This window comes from Pyrgilauda ruficollis, unplaced genomic scaffold (assembly GCF_017590135.1).
Source record: "Pyrgilauda ruficollis isolate IOZ18807 unplaced genomic scaffold, ASM1759013v1 scaffold58, whole genome shotgun sequence".
In the NCBI taxonomy this organism is placed as follows: domain Eukaryota; kingdom Metazoa; phylum Chordata; class Aves; order Passeriformes; family Passeridae; genus Pyrgilauda; species Pyrgilauda ruficollis.
The window spans coordinates 2,733,850-2,760,246 of NW_024527488.1; the positions used below are offsets into that span (position 1 = coordinate 2,733,850).

The following is a 26,397-nucleotide window of genomic DNA, read 5'->3' on the forward strand; positions in this document are numbered from 1 at the left end:
GTGCAGCAATTTCATACTAGGATTCTGTCACTCCTCTGTAGTGTTCCAGAGCTATAAAACCTCACTGTTGAAGCTGTGCAAATATCCCGCTGAGCAGAGATTAAATCCAGCACATGAAACATGTTCCAACAATTACTCTCCATCCCTTTCCCTACTCACCATGTGTGTCCTGATGGGTTTACTGACACAGCTACACAGAAAGTTGTCTGCAGGGCTGCCATAGGTCTTGTTTTTCATGGATCTGAATAATTTGAGTCCTGAAAACCGAGTAGGGGGTGGGGGGGGGGGGGGGGGGGTTGTGTGTCTCGACTGTGCATGATTTTACACATGTAGACTGCAGAGGCTATTTTAAGGTTCTTGTTTGGGTCTGTCACATCCTTGCTTCTCCTGAACCGCCCTGCTCTCCTGACAAACCTAAGGAGAGACAACCTTAATTTCTCACAGCTCTTTAAACTGATACAATAGCACATAAAATAAAGTACAGAGGGATCCCCTTGCTTACCAGGTGACTTTTTACCTCGTGTTTCGCCCTCCTGATCGGTGCTTGGTTACAGCGCTCTGAGCCTCACCCCAGGACTCCGGGGTTTCACTACCCCGTCTTTTATGGGACGGGTGCTGGCACCTTGGAATCAGGCAACTAAATAAAGTCTGGTTCTCCACGGTGCGTTCCTGTTGAGCCAGGGAAAGGCGTCCGAGGGCGGGGGGAGGCCGGGCACACGGGAATTCCCGTGGCCATGGAGGATTCGCCCCCGGCGCGGAGGGACGGCCCCTCACGGCGGGGCGCTCGCGCGTCCCTCCGTTTCCATGGCGAGCGGGGCGCCGGCCAATGGGAGGGCGCGGCGCGCGTCACGTGCCCCGCCCCGGCGCGCGGCTGTCATGGCGTCCGCGGCGGCCGTCGGGAGCGGCGCTGCCGAGGGGATGGAGGCGGCCGGCGGAGGAGGCGCCGAGCCCGCGGGCACTGGCAGCGAGAGCGGCTCCGGCGGCTCCTCGCTGGCTGCCAGCTCCGAGTAAGCGCGGGGCCGCGGGGGCTCGACCGGGGTCGTGACGGGAGGGCTCGACCGGGGTGCGCGGCGGGAGCGCCCCGGCGCTGCATGGCTGCGCTGGGCTGAGCTTGGCTTAGGTGAGCTGGGCTTAGCTCGCCTGAGCTGGGCTGGCTCTAGGAGCAGAGAGCCGTGCGAGGTTTCTGACAGTGTCTCCCCGCCGAACCCTGACGGTAGCACGGTGTGGGCTCAGGCGCGGGCGGTCCTTGCGCCGAGCTCTGCATCCCCGCTGGGCAGCGCCGGGCAAGGAGGGACTTGGCACACGCTCTAGAAAAAAAGGTGTAGTCTTTCATTTTAGTGTGCTAAGTCAGAAGGCAGTTCTGTATAATACGTATTTTAAAGTTACCAATGCAACCTCCGGGGTTTTAGTTTATTTATATTTTTTTTATTCGGTTAATAAAAAGTTAAACTTACAACTTTGACTTGGTTCCCTGTGTTAAAACAGCCGTGCTTTACACTTCGAATGTGTAAAGCACATTCTTCACACATCTTCAGGCTAAGTCAGAAGCTAGTTCTGTAATAATACATATTTTAAAGTTATAAATGCGACCTGCGGGGTTTTAGTTTATTTGTATGTTTTTTTAGTTGGGATGAAGTTAAACTTACAACAGCAGCTTGGTTGTTTACAGCTTACAGCATTGACTTGGTTCCCTGTGTTAAGACAGCTGTGCTTGACATTTCAAATGTGTATTTCAGGGTCTAATCAATAGCATTTCATTCAGTGTGTAAGTTTCATCAGGCTGTGCAGTGGAAGGGGAAAAAAAACGTTTAAGTGGGAAAAGTTAGAATTGTGTAGTTGATTTTGTAGTTGCCCTGTACCTCTGGCTCAGAGATAAAGCTGTTGTACATACGCCTACATTACTTTATTCCTATATTTATAATACAGAAGTCAACTGTAACACTTCAGCTTGAAGCCATGTTTTCTTTTAATATTTTGTGTGTTTGGGTTTTTTTCTTTTCTCAATTCTTTCATCTAAAATGCCTTTTTACTGTCATTCTTTATATATGTTTAGGGAATAAAGCTGTTACACAGATTTCAGCACATAACACGTCTACTACTTGCAATGATATGTATAGTACTTTTAATAATTTATCTTCATAACAATTTATCCAGCAGAACTTGGATCCTTTCTAATTTATCTTTCTTTCATAAATGGACAATTTCAATCAGCAGAGTTTTTCAGACATTTATCCCAAAGAGGAAATACCTGTGTGGGATGAGTGAAACTACTCTTAGAGAAATGCAGGCCTTCAGGATTTTTAACTCCCTTGACTGAAGCTTCCAGTCCTAGAGGCAAGTTGAGGTTGTTGTGTAAGCACTTGTTTTGACACAAGAGAAAACAGATCAACATTAGATTTATTATTTTTTCCCTTTTTCTTGCCTTGTTTGGTTTAAATTTATTGTGACACTACAGTATTAGGGGGAAAAACCTCTCATGCTAGGTGTAACTTCTTGTTTCAGATTTGCTTTTCCAGATGTCTCTGAGGATCTCTGTTGGGAAAGTGAGAGTTTTCTTACAGTACAGTTTCTTCTTGACTTCTCTGTGGAGTGGTTCTGTTTGGGTGAGCACAGAGTAAACACCAGACATGCCCACAGTTTTTTTTTTTTTTTTTTTTTTTTTTTTACCAATGGTCCGTATTGTTTTAATCAAAATAGAGAACAAAGCTGGAGAACATGAGTGTATGAACTCATGTCCAGGCTGAATTTTGACATCTACCCCAAAGAAGAAACAGCTTTTCCAAAGATCACAGTCTTTTTTAAAGAGGGAATAAAAATGCTATCATACATGACAGGAGTTCTTGCTAATGCAGATGAAATTTCTTTGTAAATTTCTAGTGTTTCCTTTTTTGTTTGGGTTTTTTTTGGCGGGGGTGGGAGCTCATTGGTTGATTTGGGGATTTGGGTTTTTTGTTTGTTTTGGTTGGGTTTTGTTGGAGGTTTTTTGTTTATTTGTTTTTGCTTAATTTTGCTTACACATGCCAGAAGGTGGGAGTACTCCTTAAAAAGCAAACCAAGGAAAAACTCTTCTCATGTTATTTCCTACCTACCACCTTCTGAGAGAAGTTGAATCACAAAGAGTGTGCCCTTGGCAGCCTTTAGGTTTTGTCAGCATTCTGATACTTTCTTGAATAAGAACTCAGGATTTTGAAAATCACAAACTTGGATTTATCCCTCAGGTATAGCCAAATCATCACAAGTGGTGGCTCTTCTTTTAAACTATCTGTTTGGGTAAAAAAGCTAATAAATCCAGAAGAGATAGGTGATGTTTCTTCTTGTCTGCAGGATCCATAGACTTTTCTCAATAACTGGGGCTCCAGAAAGACAGTAATGCCAATGTTTTCTGTGTTGTTAGTCCAGCCAGATCCTCTTGTTGAGCCCTTAAAGGTACTCTGGTGCAATGTCTGTATAATGTTCTCCATTCAGCTGAACTTTTATCATTTAGCTGTGTTTTCAGATTAATGCTCTATTTGAATATTTGCTACTAGCTTTAAACCAGATTTGCACTCTTTATTCAGTAAAAGTAGTTCTAGTGTGAAATGTGTGAATGTGTGTTGTCTTTAAACTACTATATTAATTATGATGTAAATCTACAGTCTCATTTTTATTTATATGATTTTTATGAAACAGAGAGACCTCTTTCTCATCTGCTTAGGAAGAATTAACTGGTCTTGTCTGTTCCTGAAAATCTTCCATGCAGAAAATTCCAGATAATTAAACCTATGAGTACTCTTCTTACTTTGGCCATCATGGATGCTTATCTATCTGCAGTAACACTCCATGGTTCTCCTCGAGGTTCGTTTGGCCTGTTGCCCCTCAGCAGGCAGTTTTTGGTTGTTTTTTTCTTTGTTTCCTCAGCCAAAAGAATATAATATCCTTCAGTCTCCTTCCCTTTAAATGTGTTTGTAGGCTATATAGCATTTGTCTCTTTGCTCTGGGTGTGTTCCATCTTTCTTAAAACCTAATATCCAAAACTGGACATGGCTGACACATCACCATTGCCAAATTAGGACAAAAATTTTTTTGCACTGTGCTGATGATGTTTCTGTTATATCCTAGAGCTGCTTTGCCTTTGCTTTGCAGAAGTGTCTTGCTCTTGACTTTGGGTGATCCACACCAGCTGCCAGATCTATTTCTGTAGCCGTGCTGCCTCTTTGCATTGTTAGTGTGTATTTTTGCAGATGCTATTTGGAACTTGGGTTTTAAAAACTGTTACCTAGATTTTATCTTAGATTGTTTCGGGGTTTATTTTAATGTTAAATCTAAGTGATTTTTAAAATGTTTATTTTCTCTTTCCAAAGGACTGGCAGTGCAATCTGTGTTCCCATAGCATTACAGAATATCCTGAGATAGAAGGAGCCCACAAGGATAAAAAACTCCATCTTCAGGCTCTGCACAGAAGAGCCTCACCTCAAAAATCATGCCATGATTATATTACAAATGCATAAGGGAAAAATAATGGGAGAGAACAAATAGAATGCAATTTTTTCTCTTAAGAGGAAGTCCCATTGTGCACATGAATGTAATTACTAATTAAGACTTGCATGTCAGAGAAATGTTTGTTTTCTGAAAAGAGAATACTGCTTTTTGCAATGGCTGTTTTCCTCTAAGGCATTTGAAGAAACTGGGGAGAGGGATGTCTTTCCTTGCCATATCCATCATTTATGTAAAACAAGCTCTAACCCTTGTGGCAGACTTAAAGCAGTTGAGCTGTCAATGTTCAGGAGGCAACTTTTTTTTTTTTTTCCCACTATTCGTTCCATCCTTGCACTCTCTCTGTCCCCTCCCTACTTAAAATAATCAGATCTCACTTGCACAGTGATCTTCCTTATGAGAACTCATTGATCATTCTTTTTTTTCCAGTGACCTTGAGCCTGAGTGGTTGGATAGTGTGCAGAAAAATGGAGAATTATTTTATTTAGAATTAAGTGAAAGTGAAGAAGAAGTTCTGCTTCAGAACAGCTGTCCAGAAATGCCAGCAGTGAATCATGTCAGGTTTCGGGAAAATGAAGCTGAAATCATTCAAGAGGGATCACGCAAGGAAAGAAAGTATGAACTGAAGAAATGGACCAAAATGCTAAAAAAGAAGAGTCTTTTACCAAAGAGTTATGGTAAGAAAGGCAGTGGAAGCTGCAATGAGCACCCATCTGGTCCTACTTCCATATTGAAGCACCGGTCTGCTCAGAAAATGGGTGTCACTGTTCAGCAAAAGTACAAAGATGTGTCTGTTTATGTAAATCCCAGAAAACTCTACAGTGCTGGGGAAGAAGAGCAGCAGAGGCTGCTGGAGGCCTTAGTAGGGATTGTCCATCAGTCTTCATGGAGCAGCAGAAGAGTGGAAAAACAAAGCAGGAAGGATAAAGCCACCAGAGGAGTCAGTGAAGAGAAGCTTGTGGTACATGGCTTGGTGCCAGGTAGTTCTGCAATGAAAACAGGTCAAATCCTGATTGGTAAGTAACTGAAGGAATAGCTAACTTCTGCACTCTTCCTTTAATATGAAGATTTATGGTGGTTTTTGCTTTTAGAGACAGCTGACTTGAATATTCTTGAGACATAAGCAATTACATCAGTTCTCGAGGGGTTAGTTTAAGTCAGTGTCATTGCATCTGATGGTTTGGTACCCGGTCAGTTTCACTGTGTTACTGATTTTTACAACATGTGGCATAACCTAAAAGGTGTTAATGCAGTAAGGAGATGACCATCCCTTAGTGTTCAGACACTGAGCAGCCTGGAGCAGGAAATACCCCATCACCTCCTTTGACTTAAGATTTTAGCTGAGGAGTTGCTCAGTAGGTAAGTGGGACTGGAGCAAACCTATAATGTGCCAGATACTGTATTTAGATTTTGTTCTTCTCCACAGCATCCCCCTTAGATAAAAGCTTTGCTTATATATGCTTTAAATGGATTTTGTATCATAAAAATGAGGGGGAAAATACTGAGTAAGTTACATTCTTACATTACAAACTTTCTCCACAGCCTTGTTTGGTTATTTTTCTGTTTAGCAAGTCCAACAGCAGCTTCCTCAGCAGTTGTGACTTTGGGAGGTTCCAAATCCATGGCAGGGCTTCAGTTTGGGGAGGCAGTGAGCCAGTACAGCCTTTATGGTGGTTTGGCAGCTCAGGCACTTCCATGAGCTGATGAAATAAGCTGGCAGGAAAGTAACCCAGAAGAGAAATTGGCTATTTGTATTTTGCTGGTGCAGTAAGTTAAACTTGGGTCACAGAAGATCTGACAGGCACCCAAATGTGAATGATGGAGGAGAATGAACTGCTGTCAGGGGTAATGAGGGAGCAGAAATACTCTCACTCCCAGCACTGAGGCCACTCAAAACTTGGAACTCACAGGACATCAACCTCAGAGACAGTAAATGTGGGACAACCAAGCCATGTCTGTAAAGGGTGAAAGATTATGTAATTACCCTTGAAGCTGGTTGCTCACAGAGTAGGAGAGGAAAGATGTGATGTTGGTTAGAAGATCATTAAAAATCTTAATGCTATAAGTAGCACAAATCCCCCAAAGTCAGCATGAGTGCTTTTGAAATTCCAGTGTTGTGTGTGTAAAAAGGCACATCGTGCTTCAACTGCCTGATTGCTCCAGCACGAGTTTTTGGTAGAGATGCTAAAGAATACTCCAGAGGGAAAATTGGATCACTTTCAAATTTTACCAGCAAGAACTGATTAGTCAAGAAGTGGGGGATGTGGGGGAGGAAAGACTGAGTTTCAACTTGATCTGCTTAAGGGTGTTTAATCTAAGTAGTGTAAGAGTGGGTGTTTGTAACCTGTAAGTTAATTTTGGGACACAGATTTGTATATAACATTTTTGTGAGGGCAGGTGTGAAGTCTCAAGAATGTAGGCAAGTACCAGATCCAGGAGATCAAGCTGACCTAACAAGAGACAGTATTTCATCTGCTGCACTTAATGTTTCCCAGAGCTAGTGGGGATGAAAACTGTGGGGTTTCTTTTGTTTGTTTCAAATAGAAGAACATTTAACTTCATCTAAGAAGAGTCTTGCACTTTATTATGTCCCAGGCTATCATCAACCCTTGCCTTGTGTTTTTTGCACATTGGAAATGAAATAGTTCTAAGCATACTGGGGATATTCAGCTCTTAACTGGGAAAATGAGCTGTGTTCAGTGCCAACAGTGGAAAATGTATAATTTTCATATAAAAATACTTTCAAATTATATATCTATAGTGAAGCTGAGTACTCTGGAATTTTTATGTGGTGTCTAGAAATAGGGATGCTTTGCATAAATTGGATGCTCAGATTTCAGTCTTGTCTGCATAAAGAATATACAGTAAAAAAAATGCTGTTCTTGTCAAAAATCTGTCGGGTTTATTGCCTCTGTACTGCACATCACAGGATGGGATAGCTGTGGTGTACACCTAAAGCTGTGGTGTACACCTAAAGCCTGATTTAGAAGCAACTACAGTTCAATAGATAGCTCCTGAGATCATTAAAGGAGCTGAAGCTGCACAGAAAGTTCAAGAGCAGTAACAGCAGAACTTTGCCTTTCAGTTGTTCTTGATCAAAGTAGGTTTTAGGAGTCACGTGGAGAATTGTGGAAACAGCCAGTAAAGGATGTTTTTGTGCTCAGTCTGAAACTGAAGAATTAGCACAAAAGTGAGCAACTTCTTAGGCCATCACAGAGGAGGCATACCTGATCAGCAGAGCACAATGCCTGCTGGGGCTGCTCTGCTTATAACTTTGTTCATCTCCACTGACCTGTATGTGTATAAACATTAACCTGTTCTTGTTTAGCTTTATAATATTTCAGTGCTCCAGACCAGCTTGGCAGTAGTCTTTGTGAGGCAAATACAAATTATATTTTCCTTTAAAAATACATGCTTTAAAATGACATCTGGTTGTCTTCCTGGTCACCAGTTTGCAGCAATCATTTTGACTCGCAAAGTGGTTTATACTTCAGCATTTTTAGTAGAAGTAACTTCTTTTTCAATCCTTAATAATCACTTTCCTCAGGTGGCTTCCCCTATTTGTTTTGAAATGTGTATCCTTTATAGCTTTGAACACTTCAAACATCTGTTTATTATTTGCACAATACACTTTAATTTTTGGTTTTAAGATTGCATATGGAAGTCGTAAGTCTTGTTGCTGTACTTTTTTAACCAAGTGGAATGCAGGCACTGACCATATGAAAGTAAACACAACAGTTTTGCAAGTTAAAAAACCCTGCTGCTTTGTAACTCTAAGAAGATGGCACTGTATCCATGTGTTGTTTATCAGTTCATTTATCTTTTTTTTTACATTTAGCAGGCCAGCATCCATCTTAAATTTTCAAAACAAAAAAGCCCTCATTGATTTTTAAACTCGCTGCCACTTTCATTTTGGTTAAGATGAAATACTGTTGCTTCTATCTTGTGCTTTTTTAAGTGTCTTTTGTATTTTTGGCAAAACATTTTCCTTGCTTCAGTTAATTTGCAACATTATGCAGAGCTTGGTCTGCTGTGGAAAACTTTGAGCATATCTTCAAAGGGAAAAAACTTCTCAAAATACTCACATTTAGATCCTGACAAAAAAGGGTTGTGGCAGGTAATGCCATTATAATTTGGTTCCCACCCCTCTTCAAATTGAAACATGTTGGCTTCATGCCAGGGAAGAGTTCTTTTAAATGCTGATCATCATCATCTTTACCATAGTAAAAGTAAAAAATTAATTCCAATGACATTGAAAATACAGCAAAGCTCTTTTCATAACAAAGCATATTGTTGTTATCCTCTTTAAAAGTATCTTACTGCTCTCATAACCAAATAGCTCAGCATGAATCTTCCCACTTTATCAGTATGTACAATTGTCAAAAAAATGTGAAAAATCTCCACTGACAAGAAGTAATTGTGTTTGATAGTAAAGGTGGGCTATAATAATCCGGTTTTGAACATGTATGCAAAAGCTATAGTTGCTATTGCAAATTTAAATCGAAAGGTCTATATCCTTAGAGTCCTGTCAGAAAAAAAAGCCCTTTAAAGGACCAAAATACTGGGAGAGTCTGTGATTTTTATGTGGAATTACCATACATGGTGTATTTGTTGAAAAGACTCTCCAGAGTAGAGATGTTGGGCTCACAGGATGGAAACAGAGTTTGTGTCCGCTTTGCTGTGTTCTCACTGTGGCGTTTGCAATGTGGCTTTTATTCTTTTAATCTCCTCTTGAGGCACAGCAGCACTGGTTTGGATGAAAGCAGCCTGCTAACATATAAAACAAGTAATTGATCTGCCTTTCTTCAGTAGGAATGTATTCCATAGTTTGCCTTTTTAGGAAAGGCATATGGGAACTTTTCTAAGTGCTCCCACCAAGTCATTACCGAGAACGGAGAAAACTAAATATCAGGATTCCATGACAAAAGTGTCCTCCATCCTCTCCCATAGGAACAACTTGATTTTCATGATATCAAAAAAAACATGTGCCCTTCCCATCACGGTATGGAAGTGGTGCTCACTTGCCAGGCAGTGTCCCTGGGCTTAATCCAATGGGGATCTACTTTTAGAAATGGTGCTTGCAGGTTTGTCTCTAGGGAAGGGATGGTTAACAGATGTCATAGTCTTGTGCCACAAGTGGCAAAGACTAGGCAGCTCTGAAATAAACATTCTAGGGATATCAGCAGTGCCAAAACTTTCCTAAACTCTGTCCTTAAAGAGGCAGGAATAATTCCAGCAGCTGTGTGCAGACTGGGTGTTTGAGATCAAGACACACTGGTCTTAGGTGCTGCTGACTGGATGGGAGAAGTCTCTTCTGATGAGAACAAATGAAATAGAGAGAATTCAGTTTCATCACTCAAAGTTCAGCCCTGCTTAACATTGTGCAGAGATCATATATGGTTGTCTTACAGTTTCTTTGTGAACTGAGAATCTTTCCACATAAAGTGATAGCACTCAAAAGCTTGATCATTCATTATTAGGAGATTTAAGTAAAGCTTAATTAATTCCTTGAAAAGAGTCATAGACTCATAGAACAGTTTGGGTTGGAAAAGTCCCTAAAGGTCATCTAGTCCTTTCCCCACACCACACCCATCCAGCCTGGCCTTGAACACTTCCAGGGATGGGGCATCCACAGCTCTACTGGGCAACCAGTGCCAGGGCCTCAGCACCCTCACAAGAAAGAATTTCTTTCTACTATGTAGTCTAAACTACTTTCTTTCAGAAGGACTCTTTTTTTTTTTTCTAAAGATAAATTTGTTGACTTAAGGAATGATATCCTGCAGCTGCCTGAAGAAAATTCCTCTGTTGCAGTGGAACTGAGTGATACTTTGTTCTGGTGTTTCTCCCTGCATCTGCAATTCAGTGATGTTTTAGATTGGGACCAACTTAATCAATTTCAAAAGTTATTTATTTTGTATATATTCTATATACACTTTGATTTCATTTAACCTGAATTGTGTAAGTATTAGGTAAGTGAAATTAGATTAATACAATTGCATTAATTTTTTGACATAATGAATGTCTGAAGACCTGAATCAGTCTGTCTTTCTGTAAGTTTTTCACCCTTGCTAAAGGGCAAGAAACAATTTTCAAATAAAATGTAGATGTCAAGCTCTTACAAAGTACAGCTTGCATGTATTAACTCTTTCACTGCAGTTAATTATCACACGGAGTAGATCTTGTGGTCATGTCCTGCTTTAAGACTACTCTGGGTTTGTAATTTTACACAGCTCATACTTTGCCCAGTGATGTTATTTATTGTGTTACTTCATGGTCTTTATTCTTTGACTGCTGGTGTGTGTGGCAAAAAGAAAAGTAGCAAAAAATGCAAACACCCACCCCTCGCTGCCTCCACCCCCAATTCTGGAAAACCCACACTAATCAGTAAAGATTTTCTGTTGTGTATCAAGTTGCCCTTCTTTGATAGTGCTATGGCATTTTCTGGCAAAAGAAAGGCAGCCTTACAGGACTGCTTGGGCTGTGTGCTCTGGAAAGCTGTTCCATGTATGGTCCATGATTACATTTTTACCAATTGGATGGAATAAATATTTACTGCTGCAATTAAAGTTTTACATGTGTACATTAGGCGCTGAATAAATAAAACCCTTGGAGTATGTAACATGTAAATACTGATGGCTCTTCTCCTTTCAAAGTGTCTTTGTCTATTCCACCCTGGTGGTTCCAAAACATTCCCTCAAGTGGTGAGGTGTGGATGTCTTCACAAAGTGTGTGCAGCTCCTCTGAATAGCTCTGCAACAGAATTCCTCAAGTTCCAGTCAAACAAACAGAACACAAACAAACAATTTTTATTTAAGCAGATGAATTTAAGATGAGTACAAGTATGCTTTCTCTTGTAGCTGTGTTATAATGATCTGTAATACAGTGTTCTTAACAGAGAACATAGTAATCCTGTTTATAATTCTTGTTATATTAGAGTAGCCTGAGTGCTCTGCTTTTCATTACTAATTTTCATGTCCTGGGGCTCTGGCATGGACTTACTGAGTTCCTTTTAAATGCTGTTTAACTTTCAGCTTTTCTGACTTTGAATTACTGTTGTGTTGAAGATTTGACGGGCTAAAACTTAACTGTGCTGTGCATCAAGAAACACCGAGGTTAGGGAGAGAGCTATTTCTTGAAAAGAAAAACTTAAAACTGTTTTTTATGTAGAATAAAATGTAGCCTTTTCGTGGCTTTGCATTCAGAAGGAGTAGGAATGAATTTCCCTTTAATGTAAAAGAAGAATGAGCAGCTGATTACCTGGTGTATTAAAGGGGAATATTGCTTGCATTTTGGAGGTAATCAGTGTTTCCTTACTGATGGTTTAGAAGAATATTCTGTCTCTTGTTGGCCTTGATTTTGATCACTGCTGATTTTGAGTTATCAACCTTGTACCTGGGAAGAATCCCAGTTGCAATTTGAAGGTATTTAAAACCAAGGTAGAACACAGAAATCCTGGTAATTGTCAGTCTTCTTCTGAACTTGAGCGTTCCATGTCCTTGAATAGATTCTCAGGGAGTGAAGAGACCTTAGAGACTCAGGCTGTGCTTTTCCATAGTGTGCATGTCATTAGCACTGTGTCAGTTTGAGCTGAGCAAGTCTTCTCCCTGGAAAACTGAAATAGACACCAAATCTTACAGTGCTTCAGTGCTTTATTTCTGCACTTGATGACATCTTTGTTGCCAAGTCAAGGCTTAAAATATAACTATGCACTTTTACTTGCACTTTAGCTGCAAATCCATATCCTTTTTCTAATCCCTTTCCACTGCCTGAGTGATGAACACCATGTTAATAATCTTGGAGAGGATGTGGAGGTACTTTCTAGGGGAGTCTTTGTGCAGTTCAAGCAAAATGAAGCTTGGTTTTCAGTCTGCTTATTCAGAGGAGCTCTTTAGTTCACATTTAAGAATTGGGTCACTTTCAGTGTTAAGTAAGAAGCTAATTTCTTTATTTCCCTATCTACAGAAGATACAAGCTAGAAACTAACAGAGTTTTTCACAAGAGAAAGCAGAGACAACTGAAAGTGCCACCAAAGAAAATCTAGTAGAAAATAAGGCCTATTTTGTTACTCTAAAGTTGAATATTTGCCTCTGTGAAGGAACTAATGAACCATCAAATCCTGGTGCCATTAGCAGTCACTTGTTACAGTTCTTGTCATAAATCTATGTTGCCTCATCTTAGGTAGTTTGCTCTAAGTACCTTTATTGGAAAATTTTGTAGAAAGTCTCTGGTTAGGGTCTACAGAACCTTCTGATTTCCACTCTAGCTGCTTTCTCACTTAGACTCTGCTCACCTTGTCTTTAACTAAGAGATTCTTAATTTCCCATGGTTGCTGCAGTATTACTTCTGTCTATCTGATCTCATTTGATTTCTTTTTTTTTTTGTAGCAGTGGTGAATAGGACTGTCAGGAGTACTTTGTATGGGATCACTCACCTACATCCTAAGGAAAGGCCAAACAATGAATGGTCAAAACCCCCTTTATTTTTACTTTCCAATTTCTATTCTTTTTGACAGGTCTATGTAGTTTTATCTCTTGATGTTATTTTACTTTTATGTTTTCTAGTTTCCCAAGTTGGTTTTCTTTTCCACAGGTCTTATATCTCCCTTGCACACTCCATGCTTTAACATACATCTTTTTGAGGGGGATGAGGCATAGGTTATCAATTAATTACCACTGGCATACTTATTGAGGTTATTTTCCTTCACTTCATATAGAAATCCCAGTTTGATTTTTGTACTTTAGACTGTAATGTGAATTTTAAGCTTGTAAGCTACAATTCAGTTCTGTTTGCTTTTGTAGGTGGTACCTTTAATTTTTCAAACCTTTTTCTCTTGCAGTTAATGACTTTATCTTTGGGATGCTAAGGGGTTTTTTTTCCCCATTTCCAGTGATGGTAAGAGTGTAAGATGTAGAAAATACAAGAAGCCTTTAGGCAGGAAAAACTGACAGATAAAAACATGGAGAGGACCCACAGCAGGGGGCAAGAAACAGAAGAGGAAGGACTAAGTTGAGAAATTTGCTATGTTTTCTGGTCAGGTAACAAGAGTGATACAAGCCTGGATGGAGGGGTGAGGCTTGGAGAGTTGTTACACAGGAGGGCCATCAAGATGATCAGAGGGATGGAGCACTTCTCCTAAGGAAGGACTGAGAGAATTGGGATTGTTCAGCCTGGAGAAAAGAAGCTTCATGATTACCTAATTGTGGCCTTGAAGTACTTGAAGGGAGAGTACAGGAAGGATGGGGAGACACTTCGTAAAAGAACATGTAGTGACAGGACAAGGGGGAGTGTTTTTAAACTAACAGTAAATTCAGATTGAGCATGAGAAAACAAATTCTTGACTGTGAGGATGGTGGGACACTGGAAATGATTGCCCAGAGAAGCTCTGGGTGTCCCATCCTTGGAAGTGTTCTAGGCGAGGCTGGATGGGATTTGGAGCAACCTGGTCTAGTGGAACGTATCCCTGCCTGTGGCAAGTGGTTGGGACTGGATGGTCTCCAAGGTTCCTTCCAACCCAAACCACTCTATATTTCTATGATTTTTGTCAAATTATGTGAGTGTGGCCCTAAGGCCTGAGGACCACTGAGGTAACAGACTAAAAGTGGTAAATGTTGCATGTAACAAACATCTACTTAAATATAACAAATGGACATTTATGACAGCTTGAATGACATGTTAATATTTTTAGTAAGACACTGTTTTGCTCTGTATTGTGACGCAGTTGCAACTGAATTTCTCATTTCTTGTCTGTTCCACCTCCAGGAGATGTTCTTGTTGCTGTAAATGATGTCGATGTGAATTCTGAAAACATAGAGAGGGTTTTGTCTTGCATTCCAGGTCCTATGCAGGTACAGTATCCTCTGTAAAATCCTCTCTAAAAGTTAGTACTGCTTCTAGCCCTTTTTCCTGAGGAAACAAAATTTAGTTGGCCTTTTTCTTAATACTTACTCTGTTATCTTTTGAATGCATTGCTTGACTTCAGTCAGAATAGAATTTTCAGAGTTTAATTCTGATAAAAATCAGAATCAGAAAAATCCTATGAAAATAGGTAGGTGCTGATGTCCTGCTTAAAAATAAACATGTCAGCAGAATAGTAGTGGATTTTTTTTTGCCAATTACTGTATGTAAAATGGTAATACTTGCTCTGGAAAATACTTAAATAGAATAATTATATCTTCATCAATATAAATAAGACTCAGAAACCACAAGAGTAAAACCAAGCCTGAAATAACAAAAGGAGTGCTATTAAAAACATTTAAAAGCATTTAAATGGTGAAATTTGTACGGGTTTGATATTTAAATACAAAAATTAATTCTTGGGGTTCTAAGAGATGTTAGACTGAATACTTTCAAGATCTTTCAAAACTCAACAGTGATGAAACTGATAGAAGTTAGTAATAAAAATTGGTACAAAAAAAGCTCCAAAAAATCTGATGAATGATGTTTCTTTCCCCAAAACCTACTGCATATATCTTTTCTTCCACCTGAATAATTTTGGAGCTCTAATGAAGAATTAAGTAATGAAGACTTAGATAGCTGTTTCAGAGCTACGCCAGGAGAGCGTTACTTATCTAGGATGTTACTAGCATTAAAAGGGAATATTCTGAGTTAATCTGCTTAAATCTACTTCCTGATGGATAGGAAGGCAAGATAAAAGTTGAAACTTTTATGTGTATGAGGTATGAGCAGGAGCAGGTTAAAAATTGAAGTGTCTCTTGGTAGTTTTTCTTCAGGTTCAAGGTAATGATAATAATAGAAATATTTTACAGTCCAGAGATTTTTCCAAGTAGAAATTATATGTTTTCTTGAACACAAAGTTCCATATGCAAGTTCCTGTGGAAATGTATCTGCATGTAGTTGCAGTGAGATTGAGTACTGGGGATGTCAGTTCAGGAAGCTTTCCAAGATATCTGACAGCCTGAAGTTTGCCTGAGCTACTGGAGTTGTGATCTGGTACTGGCAAAGTTCCATGTGAGAAAAACCTTCTCTTGTCTGCCTTTGACCAAATACGGAGCTGCTGTAGCTGTTATTAAATACAGAATGATGAAAAAGACAGAGATGATCCAGTTTGTGTAATTGCACCCTCTCTAGATGAGGGTGTAGGTATTACTTGTTGCCAAAATGCAGTGCAGCCCTTGACAGAGCAGTTCTGGTGATGCAGTGTCAGTGTTTGCTCTGTCAGTAAATCTGTCAAGCAGGCAGCCATTACTTGAAATGTGTAACAGTTTGTCATGGTGGCTTTCCAAATCCTTTCATTAAAGTGCAATTATTCCTTTTCCACTGTGCAGTTTGAGTCAAGCCAGACAAGTGGTGGCTAGAATAGACCAGTGGAGATGTAAATATAGACTTCTGGGTTTTTTGCAAAGCAGTACGCTGCAGTCATGCTGCTGAAGGAACAGAGGGTTGTTGTAGCTGACATTTTGTAATACAAGCAAAACTGTTACTGTGTTCTCATTCATCTTACCTTGCAGAATATAAAAAAAAATATGCAGTTTGAAGCCTTTTTACTTACATACATTATTTCTTTAAGTGAAGCCCCTGTTCTTCTGGATTCATGTTAAAAATTGCTGGAATTAATTTCAAAAACTTCACTTCCTAGATTCAATTGCACAATGCGATATATCTCATTATTGTATTTCCAGAATTTTGTTTTTCTTACCTCAATTTAGGCAGCTAGATCTGGGCTTGTAAGGGCTAGTTTAGTGCATTTACTGAGCAGTAGAAGTCTAAATGCTACATTAGTCCTTTGTTTTACATTTCTGTAATGAAAATAGTTGCTGTTTCCTAGCACCACAAGACAGAGAAGACAGAATAGGAAGGACAAGATATGCTGAAGGAACATACTCTTCTTTACTCTGATACTCAGAAGTCGCAAAACCATTTTACTCAAAACTTTCTAAAAATATCCAGCCTGAGGCAGACATCTAGAATCAGAAATTTTGAGTTCCAGTTGGGCAGACCATAAGCACATGGCAAACAGATACTGAAAACAGGAAGCAGCAGGCAGTCTTTAAAAGGCCAGCAATGCCCCCAGCTCTGTCTGTGATGAAATCCATCTTCCAAGCCATGCAGCTTTCTTGCAGATGAAATCATGCCTTTCTGGGGCAGACCAGTGGTACAACAGCTACATTTTCTCTTTCTACGCTGAGAAATGTATAATGGTATTAAGAAGCAGATTAAATACAGAGTAACCTTCCAATCATTACTTTCCAGCTTCCAGCAGTTAATAATAAAGGACTTGTAAAATCAGTTAAGGATTTCTATGTTCTCCTTTGTTTCTTAAAATTCCTTTGACCTCCAGCATCCTGGAACAGTGATTTATGTGACTGATTTGTGTTATGTTAATTATCTGTGGCTTTCAAATTGCCATCTGACCAAGTGCATGTCATACCACCATGTTCCTGTGTTATGAGAAGAAGTTAATTGCTCATGGCTTACTCTGCCATGGCTGTGGAGAGCCCTGTAATGTTCCACTTTGTCACCTTCCCTAAGCAGAAAATGATGATCCATGTCCCTCACAGTTTGCTGTTCCTGCCACCTTCGGGCCATTTGATTAAATTCTTATTGAGAAATGTTCTAAGTATTGAGAATGTGGGCATGATACATAGAGTGGAATATTAATGCTTTTCTCATTCTTCATGTCATTTTCTGTTTTCTGTTGTGCATTGAACTGATTTTCTTCAGGAGAAATGGAATCAAAGCTGTGGAAGGTTTCACAGTCAGTACTTATAAAGGGGAATTGAGTAGTCATATTTGATCAGATCCTATGCACTGCTCAGGATGAAGATTCATTTCTTCTCCACAAAAAACAAACAAACAAACAAACACCACATATTTTTTAGGATATGTTCAAATGCAGGTTCTTGGTCCATTTCTGTTACAGTGATGTGGCAGGCAGCATGGATGACTCCAGACTGCAAGAAAGTTAAAGTTCTGTTCAGTCCAGTTTGTTTTGAGCTCTTCCCTGGAAGATCATATGGTTGTGTCTCTTAAGACAAGACAGACTAAGTTTGTTTGTTTTTGTTTTTTTTTTTTAATTGAGAGACTAAAAGATAGACTGCAGCAAGAATGACATCTGTGTGTCATTAGTGTAGAGACTGTAGCCTGAGTGACTCATGACTAAATGTCCAGAGACAAGATGCAGTAGAAGTTAAGAGAAATAACTACTGAGCCTTAAGGAAATCTGTAAGAAGTTAGACAGGGTATGAGGAAAATATTCTGAAATACATGCAGATGGCGTGACAGAGAAACAGAACCGAGTCTCAGAATGCTGGAGAAGAAAACAGACACTTCTGAAACTGTCAACTATCAAGTTACTGGCTCTTAGAAAGCAGCTGCTTCTCAGCAGGGTGTTCCTGCTCCTCGAGCCCTGTTCATGTGCAGTGCCAGGAGTCAAAACTGGACTGGTGAGGAGAAGGCGTTACTTAAGGATGAGTTACTGTCAGAAAAGAAAGAGGCAGTACAGGACAGGAGAGCAGGACTGACTGCAGTGCTGTACCAGGGAAGAGGAGGAGAAAAAGGCTGAGAGCAGCCCAAATAGGAGAGGGGAAAATCAGTGGAAAATGTTGGGAGAGGGAGTGAAGTGGAAGATGGCAACCAGTGACAAATGTAGCTCTGAGAGCTGACAATGGCACTTCTCTCTGAGCTAGTTTGACAGGCAGTGGGTGTTTTAAAGCATGATTATTTCTTGCTGGCACTCCTCTCTTGAAGTTTGTGTACACACATACACAATTACAAAAATGATCTGTCTTTAAATGTATAAATTACCTGCTTGGGCTTCTCAAAATTTATTGCAATTGAGAAAAGAAAAATGGGTTTTGTTGTATCAGTCCTCAGGCTAAACTGCCACTGATTTTAACAAAGAAGCAGGATTTGGTGTGATGTGTTATGTTCAGAACTTCCCAGGTTACAGTATTTCAAGGCAGACAAACAGTCTCGAGTAAAAACATGTGAAAGAGGAAACTAGGAGCATGCCTACTTAGTCCAAATATATCTTCAGTCACGTTGATAAACAATAAGGTCTCATCCAAGAACATAAATTATTTCTTCTCCTTGGAAGATTTTTATGCTCAGTCAGATATAGGTGTTTCTCACACCTCCTCCTTTCATACTTTGGATAATGTGTTCATTCATAAAAAACTTTAAAAATCACTTTCATCACTGCTGAGACAACTAACAAACATAATTTTTGTAAGTCAGGGCTTAAAGAAGTAGGTCTATACAGCAAATTTTGAAACATGTTTCCACGTCAAGTTTGGATTATATGTTGTTTATGTGTCCGGAAATACTCATTTATTCTAAAACTCCTGGCTTTAAACTTATTTGGGAAATAAGGGACAGTAACCATCATACAAGTTTTTTGCAAAATCAGCTTGATCATCTAAACTTTAAAGGTTTTGTTTAAGACAGGATGTTGTGTTTGTGTTCTGATCCTTTTTCTTCTGAAGACATAGCACAATAAGGGAGCTAAGAACTTTCTAGACTACTTGGTAGTTGTGTAAATTGTTAAATAAAGCAACAAAACTCTTATTTTCTGATTTTACAGTTAAAAAAAGGAAAGTTAACATACTGAAAATGAAAGAATTGCTACCATTGCAATTTAACAGACTTTTGCAGTCCAGTGTAAATTTAAATGGATTTCCATGTGCAAATATGTCAGTGCACTCAAAATGGCAAAGAAATGCTCAAGAAAGAGCCTTCAGAATATGTACTTAGGAAACTGCTGACATTTTGAAAGAAGTCAAATACTGTGTTTGTTTCAAAGGCACAGTAATGGGTTTTTGTGCTCAGACAAAGCCAGAGCAGTAAGTATATTTTTCCATTCTCAAAACCATAAGAATTAAGTATGAAAACATAGCAAACCACATGCTTACTCACACGGTTCACAGACCATGTAATAGCTGGCTTTGTCCTTTGTAATAGATGGTTATGTAATGCTGAATGTATGATTGGTTTTCTTGAAACAGCAGGAATTTTGTTTGCTTACATCTTCTTCAGTAAAGCTGAGGCTGAGAAAACCTAACCTCTTTAAGGGCTCAAACTCCATCTGTTTCATCTGATACTGGAAAGTAATTGTAAGTACAGCCTCATTCTCACAGTAATTAATTACCTTAATAGGTTAAACTGACATTTGAGACCTCAGTATTTGAGCCTGAAGGGACTTTTGAGCAAAGGAACAAACAGACACAGTCAAGTATGAACAACCTGGTTCGGCTCCTGTGGGGAGAGGACACTTTGGACCTTCAGCAGGATGTGCCTCACATTGTCATGTTCCTCACACTGAAACTGGACTCTGAGACATCCAAGGATGAGGTATGTGCCTGACTCAATCAGCCTGAGCTCAAAGGTAACCACTGACCACAGCAGCTGCTAGGACATTTGATGTAAAATGATAAATTAAAAATCCTCCTAATGGTTTGGAGTTGGGAATCATCCATAAAATACCCATTTTAGTAGAAATAAGGTGAAATTCCAGGAGGGAAGAACCAGCATCACTGCTGACAAACTTCTGACTGGCCTTAAACTCAGTTGAGAGCAGGTGAGGAGCAGCCAGGTGATGACTCCATACCCAAGGTGCATTCCCCAGTGCCAAGCTGTCTCTGGGATGCTGACTGGAGGTTTTTAATGCCAGGATCTGCCTAGTCAAAAAACTGTCCCTCTGCAGGAGCTATTGGCAGTCCACATCCATAATCTGTCTGGCTCCTCATGTTTTGAAATGCTAATGTGCCTTTTCTTAGAGGGCTCTGGCATGTCTGCTGTTAGCAGTCAGCTGCTGATTCTTGCTTGGGCAGCGTTTTTAGAGCACTGAAGTACTTTTCCTTTGTCCTCTAAAGCTTCCTTTCACTCTCTTCCTTATTGTGTTCTTCCGGAAAATGTTGCCAGTGCGCATGTAAGTTTGTGCAGTTGTTCAGGATGTAGCCATAGCTACAAATACTCCTCTCCACGCAGGGACACAGAGCTGAGCTTGGCCTCTTGCCCAGTCTGGAAATGACAAGTGGACAAAGTGGACTTCTTAGGAACAGATATTTGGGAAAAGACTCTTCTGCCTTTGTGTGAATTCTCAAATTGAGCATTCTGTCCCAGTGATCTTATATTATCTGTGCTGAGGAGAATCAAACAAAGCACAGGTTTTTCCAGTCCCCAGGGACTAAGATGGCAGGGCAGTGATGGAGTGGGGAGCAGAAAGAAAACATTTTGCTTTCTCTCCCTTGGAATTTATCCTTAGATTGAGATGCCTTTACTTTTTTTTTATGCTATTTTTCAGCTTCAAGTCTACATTCTGTTGGTGATGGGTAATAGAGAAGAAGTGTTACAGCTACACAAAATAGGGTTTAATTTTATTTTCTAGAGACAGGGCTGGGAAGGAGAGCCCTAGAAAATTATATGATACCATAATATGTACTAGTCCAAGACCAGTGTTTTCTTGACCACATACACCTTATGAAATATTAAAAAAAATCATTTCAGGACCTCTGGCTCCTCTCTTACACATGTAAATGCCTGATTGCAATTCTGCACTTCACAGTAAATTGAGTACTGGCTTCTTGCTCCATTGTTCCTTTACATTCTCCCAAGAAACTGATTAATCCTGAACACTGAGCAGAGGTAAAAGAGGGATTGTAACGCCCTTGTTGTCCCTTCACAACATGGAATAATTGTTTCCTGAGAAGTCTTGGCAATTATGTAGCCCCAAATATGCTGAGAGATGCTTTGCTAATATAATGAAGCTCTTTATAATGTTTCCTTGCAAAAGAATGCCTCCTTCTTTGAGGCATTTGTCTTTAATTTCATTTTTTGTACTTCAGCCAAGTTCTCTCCTGTAGATGTCCTGTCCCAGATTTAGTTTAAACAGTATTTTAAATGAAGCTATGGTACACTAAAGCCATCCTGCCCAACAGAAATATAGTGATCCTTTAAGAAGCTGCTTTGCCCATATCCAGGGGAGGCACAATATGCAGATCACATCCGTGTAAACTGTGGCAACTGGAACTTGTAAATAAGTATTCCACTTGTGAGCTTTTGGCACCTAAAATAGAATTAATGAGCTTTAAGACTTGTAAGCTCTGTCTGCTCAGCTATACAGGGAAGTAGTATTGGGAATCATTTGGGATGTGTGTATGCCTGTGGGGGGTGTCCCTATGGTAACAGTTTCTCAGTGAGTAAGGTCAATTCTGCCTTTTTTATATTTTAGTTTAAGGTGGGTATTACAATTATAGATTATTTGTAGCAGTGTGCAACACTCACATCTTCATCTTTGACCTGATTTTGGCAATAGCATGTCTTAAAAGGAACAATATTCCTGTTCCTTCTGCTGTTACTGGAAGACTCTGTCCAGGTTTGGGGGTTGGGTTGAGGGAGGATTTACACTTGAAGTAATGAGCTGATTGTGTTTATTAATTCCATTGTCATTGGCCTGTGACCTTTGGGCTTGCTTTGCAGACAGCTGATCTGGTGGCATGTGCTGGCCCTTGCTAAATCACTATATCCATACATGATAACAGTTCTGCCTGTTTGTTACAGTTGGCTTTTCTTTCCCTGGGAGTGTGTTCAGATCATTCTCAAACAAATTTTGTGTAAAGGCCCCAGTTCATAGTGAGGAGGGAGGAAAAAGGCTCTTTCTAGCCCTTTGCAGTGCTGCAATTAGAAAACAGCAGGGTTTCTCCAGTTGAGAGATTGATTGCAGAAAAAAAAAATATCCTTGTCACTAATGAGTATTTATAAATAGAGTTAATTAAATTGGATATAAATGAAGAGTTTGTCTGGTCCTTCTGTAATGAAATTTTGGATTCTTTTAGTCTTGATGAAGGAAAATTTTCTAATGGGTGTTGGCACTGGCTAAATGTGATTAGTGACATAAATTGGGAAGTTAATCATGCCTGTGTTTCATTTGTTTGTGTAGAAAGATAATTTACTATAATCTTTGCAGTGGAGAAGATGCAAAAAAAAAATAATGGCCCATCATGATTTGGCAGAAAGCAATAAATGAGAGGGAATCATGTTTGCTTATTACTATATTTTTATAGTTGCTGAAATAATACAAAATTTTTGAAAATGCTTGAATAAAATAATGATTTTTTTAATGGTTAGAAAAAGAAAGCTATCTCACAAATATTTATCTCTATAGAGCTTTAGTTTTAAATTATTTGTGTATCTGGTCAGATGTTTAATGAAATCTTAATGGTGTATTTTAAAATTTGAGCATATTCATCAGTTATGTTTTATGCTATCCATGTAAAGCAGCCAGGTAGGGTTATACAGAGACACTTGAGTTTTCATATTCTATGTTAGTTTTCAAGAGCTGTATGTCTGATGATGGTTTAAGTCAGAATTTAACATTGAAAGAACTGTATCAATACTTGCATCAGAGAATGACAGAATTGTTTGGTTGGAAGGGATGTTAAAGATCATCCAGTTCCAGCCCTACAGCCATGGGCAGGGACACCTTCCACTGGACCAGACTGTTCCCAGCCCCATCCAACCTGGCCTTGGACACTTCTAGGGATGAGGCATCCCCAGCTTCTCTGGGCAAGCTGTGTCAGGGCCTCAGCACCCTCACAGTAAAGAATTTCTTCCTCTCTCTTGGCATCAGGTGTGTTAAAAGTGTACTTAAAGCTGTAAGATGCAGTGGCCACACTGTTTTTCATTTTACGTTTCTCCATATAGTAATTAACCTAAATAAGTCATGCTCTTCTATAAAATACAGAATTTAAAACTGTACAAAAACTGTAGAAATATTCATATGCCTTTTAGAACTTTCCAGTATGCCCATGCAGCACACTACTTGTTTCAATGTCATATGAAAGGATATGATAAAAAATTTCATGTTTAAAAATAACCCCAACTGTTAGCACAAAAAAAAAAAAAAATCATTATCTTGTTTTCGTGGGGATTTTTTGGAGGGGTTTTGGTTTTGGTTTACTTAACTAACAGCTGACTTTCTTCACAGCAAGAAATTATTTATCAGTACCCCATATCTGAAGCATCCCAAAAACTGAAAAGTGTGAGAGGGATATTTCTCACACTGTCTGACATACTGGAAAGTGTTACTGGTACCGAGATTATCAGGTAAAAGTGTTTGAAATGTAATTACTGCTTTTATTGTTTTATATATACATGTACAGCAAACATGGCTCATGCATCAAGTTCTAGACAAACCAGAGCAACTCAACCTGTTTAGGCAGTAACTCTCTAACTACAACAGCATGCCTGAAGCTGGAGTGCTCAGCCTGGATGTAAATTGATTTGGGGGAGTTTTGTTGTAGTGGGTAGCAGTGACTAGGATTTTTAGTTCAGTGAAATGATTTTCAACTCCTTTATAACTTCATAGTGTTAACAGAAATACTTCTGGTTTTATTTTTCTAGTTCTTCCCTTTTCTTATGTGAAAAACTGGTCCAAGTTGTTTACTGGAAAGAATCTGACAAGTTGCTCGTAATTGGCCTTCCTGAAGAAAAGTGAGTTTCAAGGAAAAGTTTTGTTTTCCTTTAAATTTTGTGTCCTCAAATTTATTTTGTGCACTCTTCTAACAAAAAAAGGCAAGAAATGGCTAAAAATGTACTCTTTTTACTGTAACTAGTTTTTATGTCTGAGATTTCACTATTTTGATTGACTTTATTCACATCTTTTGTATATCCATTGTTGTAATTTCTTTTTAATTTCCTCTGAAGAGAATAAGATCCCAGAAATACCTGTAAGTTAGAAAAGAGTAATATCCTAAGATTTGGTAAACTCAAGTTTTTGCAGAGACTGCTGAATAACATCAGTAATATTACATATTTACACATTCTAGGAGGGCTGCTTAATCATCATAAAAATGTTATAACCATAGCTGTACATTTTAATTTTTATTTGTTAGTGTGCCACTTTCTCAGCTGAGGAACATGATTCAAAATGTTGTCAGGACCTTGACATTCATGTACAGTTCCTTGGACAGGTGAGTTCTTTCAGAAGTATTTTCTTTTCAGTCACTGATTTTTCATTGGTGCTCACTGAAAAAGACAAGTATTAGGATTAATTTTAATGTTTCCAGGGAATTTCTTGGTATGTTCCTTTACACTTGTGTAAAAACAGGAATTCTGTTGGTCTTGCCTTTTGGTTTCAGTCTTAACAGTGGTAAGACACTGCTTAAGCAGGCTTTGTCACTTCAGAAAGTTTTGTCCTTGATCAGGTTAAATCATTCCCATAATCCAGGTCACTGTGGATGTCAGCAGCACTCTGCAAATGTTACCCTCTGTGTCTGTGAAACATACACGTGTAGCAGTGTTACATTTTTAACGGAGTAAACACTCGGGACTTCTCCAGAGTGAGTGACTGGAGTGCTGAACTCCATTTGGCAGAGTGAGTGTCTTCCTCTGCATTTGGAAATCACCCAGGAGACTTTCAGTCTGACTGTTACCTAAATAAAATTGCCCAGGTGATTACTCATATTCTTGCATTTAATTCAGGCTTAATGTGTGTATGCCATAGGGAACAAAAAAGAACAAATCTCAGTTTCCAAAAGGATGAGACTGATGTTTCACTCACCTTAAGCTGCTCTATGGTAACATCATACTGGTTTAATTTGTTCTTTGTAGGTACTGCCTGGATATCAGCCTAGTGGTTTTCTTCATGTTAAAAAACCATTTTTTTCATGTTAAAAAAACACCCAAATGTAGCATCATGCTGTAAAGAGGCTTGTGTATCACTGAGGGTTATATAAACAAGCTGCACATTTCTCAGTGTTATTCTAACTTGGAGTTCATGTTTGTCCAGTGCTTTTTGCCAGGTGGAAAATGTTTCTCGCCTGGATCATTTTTTCAACCTGTTCTTCCAACGTGCCCTTCATCCTGCAAGGCTCCAGCCTGGCACCAGCCCCAGTGCCCAGCACCAGGATCCCTGCAGTGCCCTGTTCCCAGGCAGCCTCCCCGGCCTGCGCTGGCTGACGCTGCCCCACGAAGTCAAGGTCAGGTCCTTTTCACATCTCTCCAGGAAAAGCTGGCCATGACAGGCAAAAAAGTCCGTGCAGGTGTCTTCTGCTCTTCCTGTCTGATTTACCTAAGTGCTCTGCCCATCCCAGATGGTCCATTTTCCTATAAAATTCAAGTTTGGAGCTTGAATTTTACCACCATCAACAACACCACCATTCCCACAGGACTGCTATCATGAGTGTAGCTTGGTGACTTTAGAGTTAGCTAGGAAGAATAGAGAAAGCAGCCCCTGGTATGTAGCTATATGTTTGATTTTAACCATTGAAGTATTTTGGCAGGCAAGAAATATTACTCTAGAAGCCCAGTTAGTTCTCATAACTTAGGAGAGTTATAAATGGCTGTTGCAGAATCAAAATAAATACCCACATGTCATTTGTTGATGCCAGACAGGTACAGTTTTTCTGCACCATTTCACTGTGCCACATTACCTCCATGTTAGAAACTGTTATGCTTTACGCAGTAGTAAGACAAAAGGTGGATCACAGCAAATAACATTTAATTATAACATTAGTAATGTTTTAGCTGCCAGTTGTAAACATCACTTTCATTACTTTAGTATCTGTGACTCCAGTTTAAAATATGTTAGTCTGTGCCATTGTTTCCAAATAGATTTCTCTTTGCAAGTGTGGCTTTCTCCATTTTCTCCTTTAAAGGAGAAATTTCTTCTCCTTTATCTTTAGTCACAGAGTAATCATTATTTAGTTCTTTCCACCTTGCACTGTAGGTTTTTACTGCTTTTTTTACGATTTGTTCATCAGGGGTCTTTCCATGCTTTTTTCTTATTTCTCAAGCTTCTGTAGAGAGGCTCTGTTTTGCCTTGGTCTCCAGTTTAGCTTGCAGGCTGTTTTTGTCTTATAAAATAATAAGTTTAAAAAGGACTTAGGAAACATTATCATTGATACTTATAATACAGACACTACTTTCCAGAGTTCTTTGAGATCATTCCCATTTGCCAAAAAAGTG

General features: G+C 39.3%; 1 protein-coding gene across 1 annotated transcript in view; it reads left to right on the top strand.

Annotated features, from left to right (window-relative positions):
• The first annotated feature begins 804 nt into the window (after positions 1–804).
• INTU (inturned planar cell polarity protein) overlaps positions 805–26,397 on the top strand; it is a 34,842-nt gene continuing 9,249 nt past the window's right edge. The window contains exons 1-8 of the mRNA XM_041482292.1: positions 805–1,007; positions 4,903–5,489; positions 14,233–14,318; positions 19,588–19,782; positions 23,417–23,535; positions 23,833–23,922; positions 24,324–24,401; positions 25,220–25,409. Of these exons, the coding sequence (XP_041338226.1) occupies positions 805–1,007; positions 4,903–5,489; positions 14,233–14,318; positions 19,588–19,782; positions 23,417–23,535; positions 23,833–23,922; positions 24,324–24,401; positions 25,220–25,409 (1,548 nt within the window). The remainder of the gene's footprint in view (positions 1,008–4,902; positions 5,490–14,232; positions 14,319–19,587; positions 19,783–23,416; positions 23,536–23,832; positions 23,923–24,323; positions 24,402–25,219; positions 25,410–26,397) is intronic.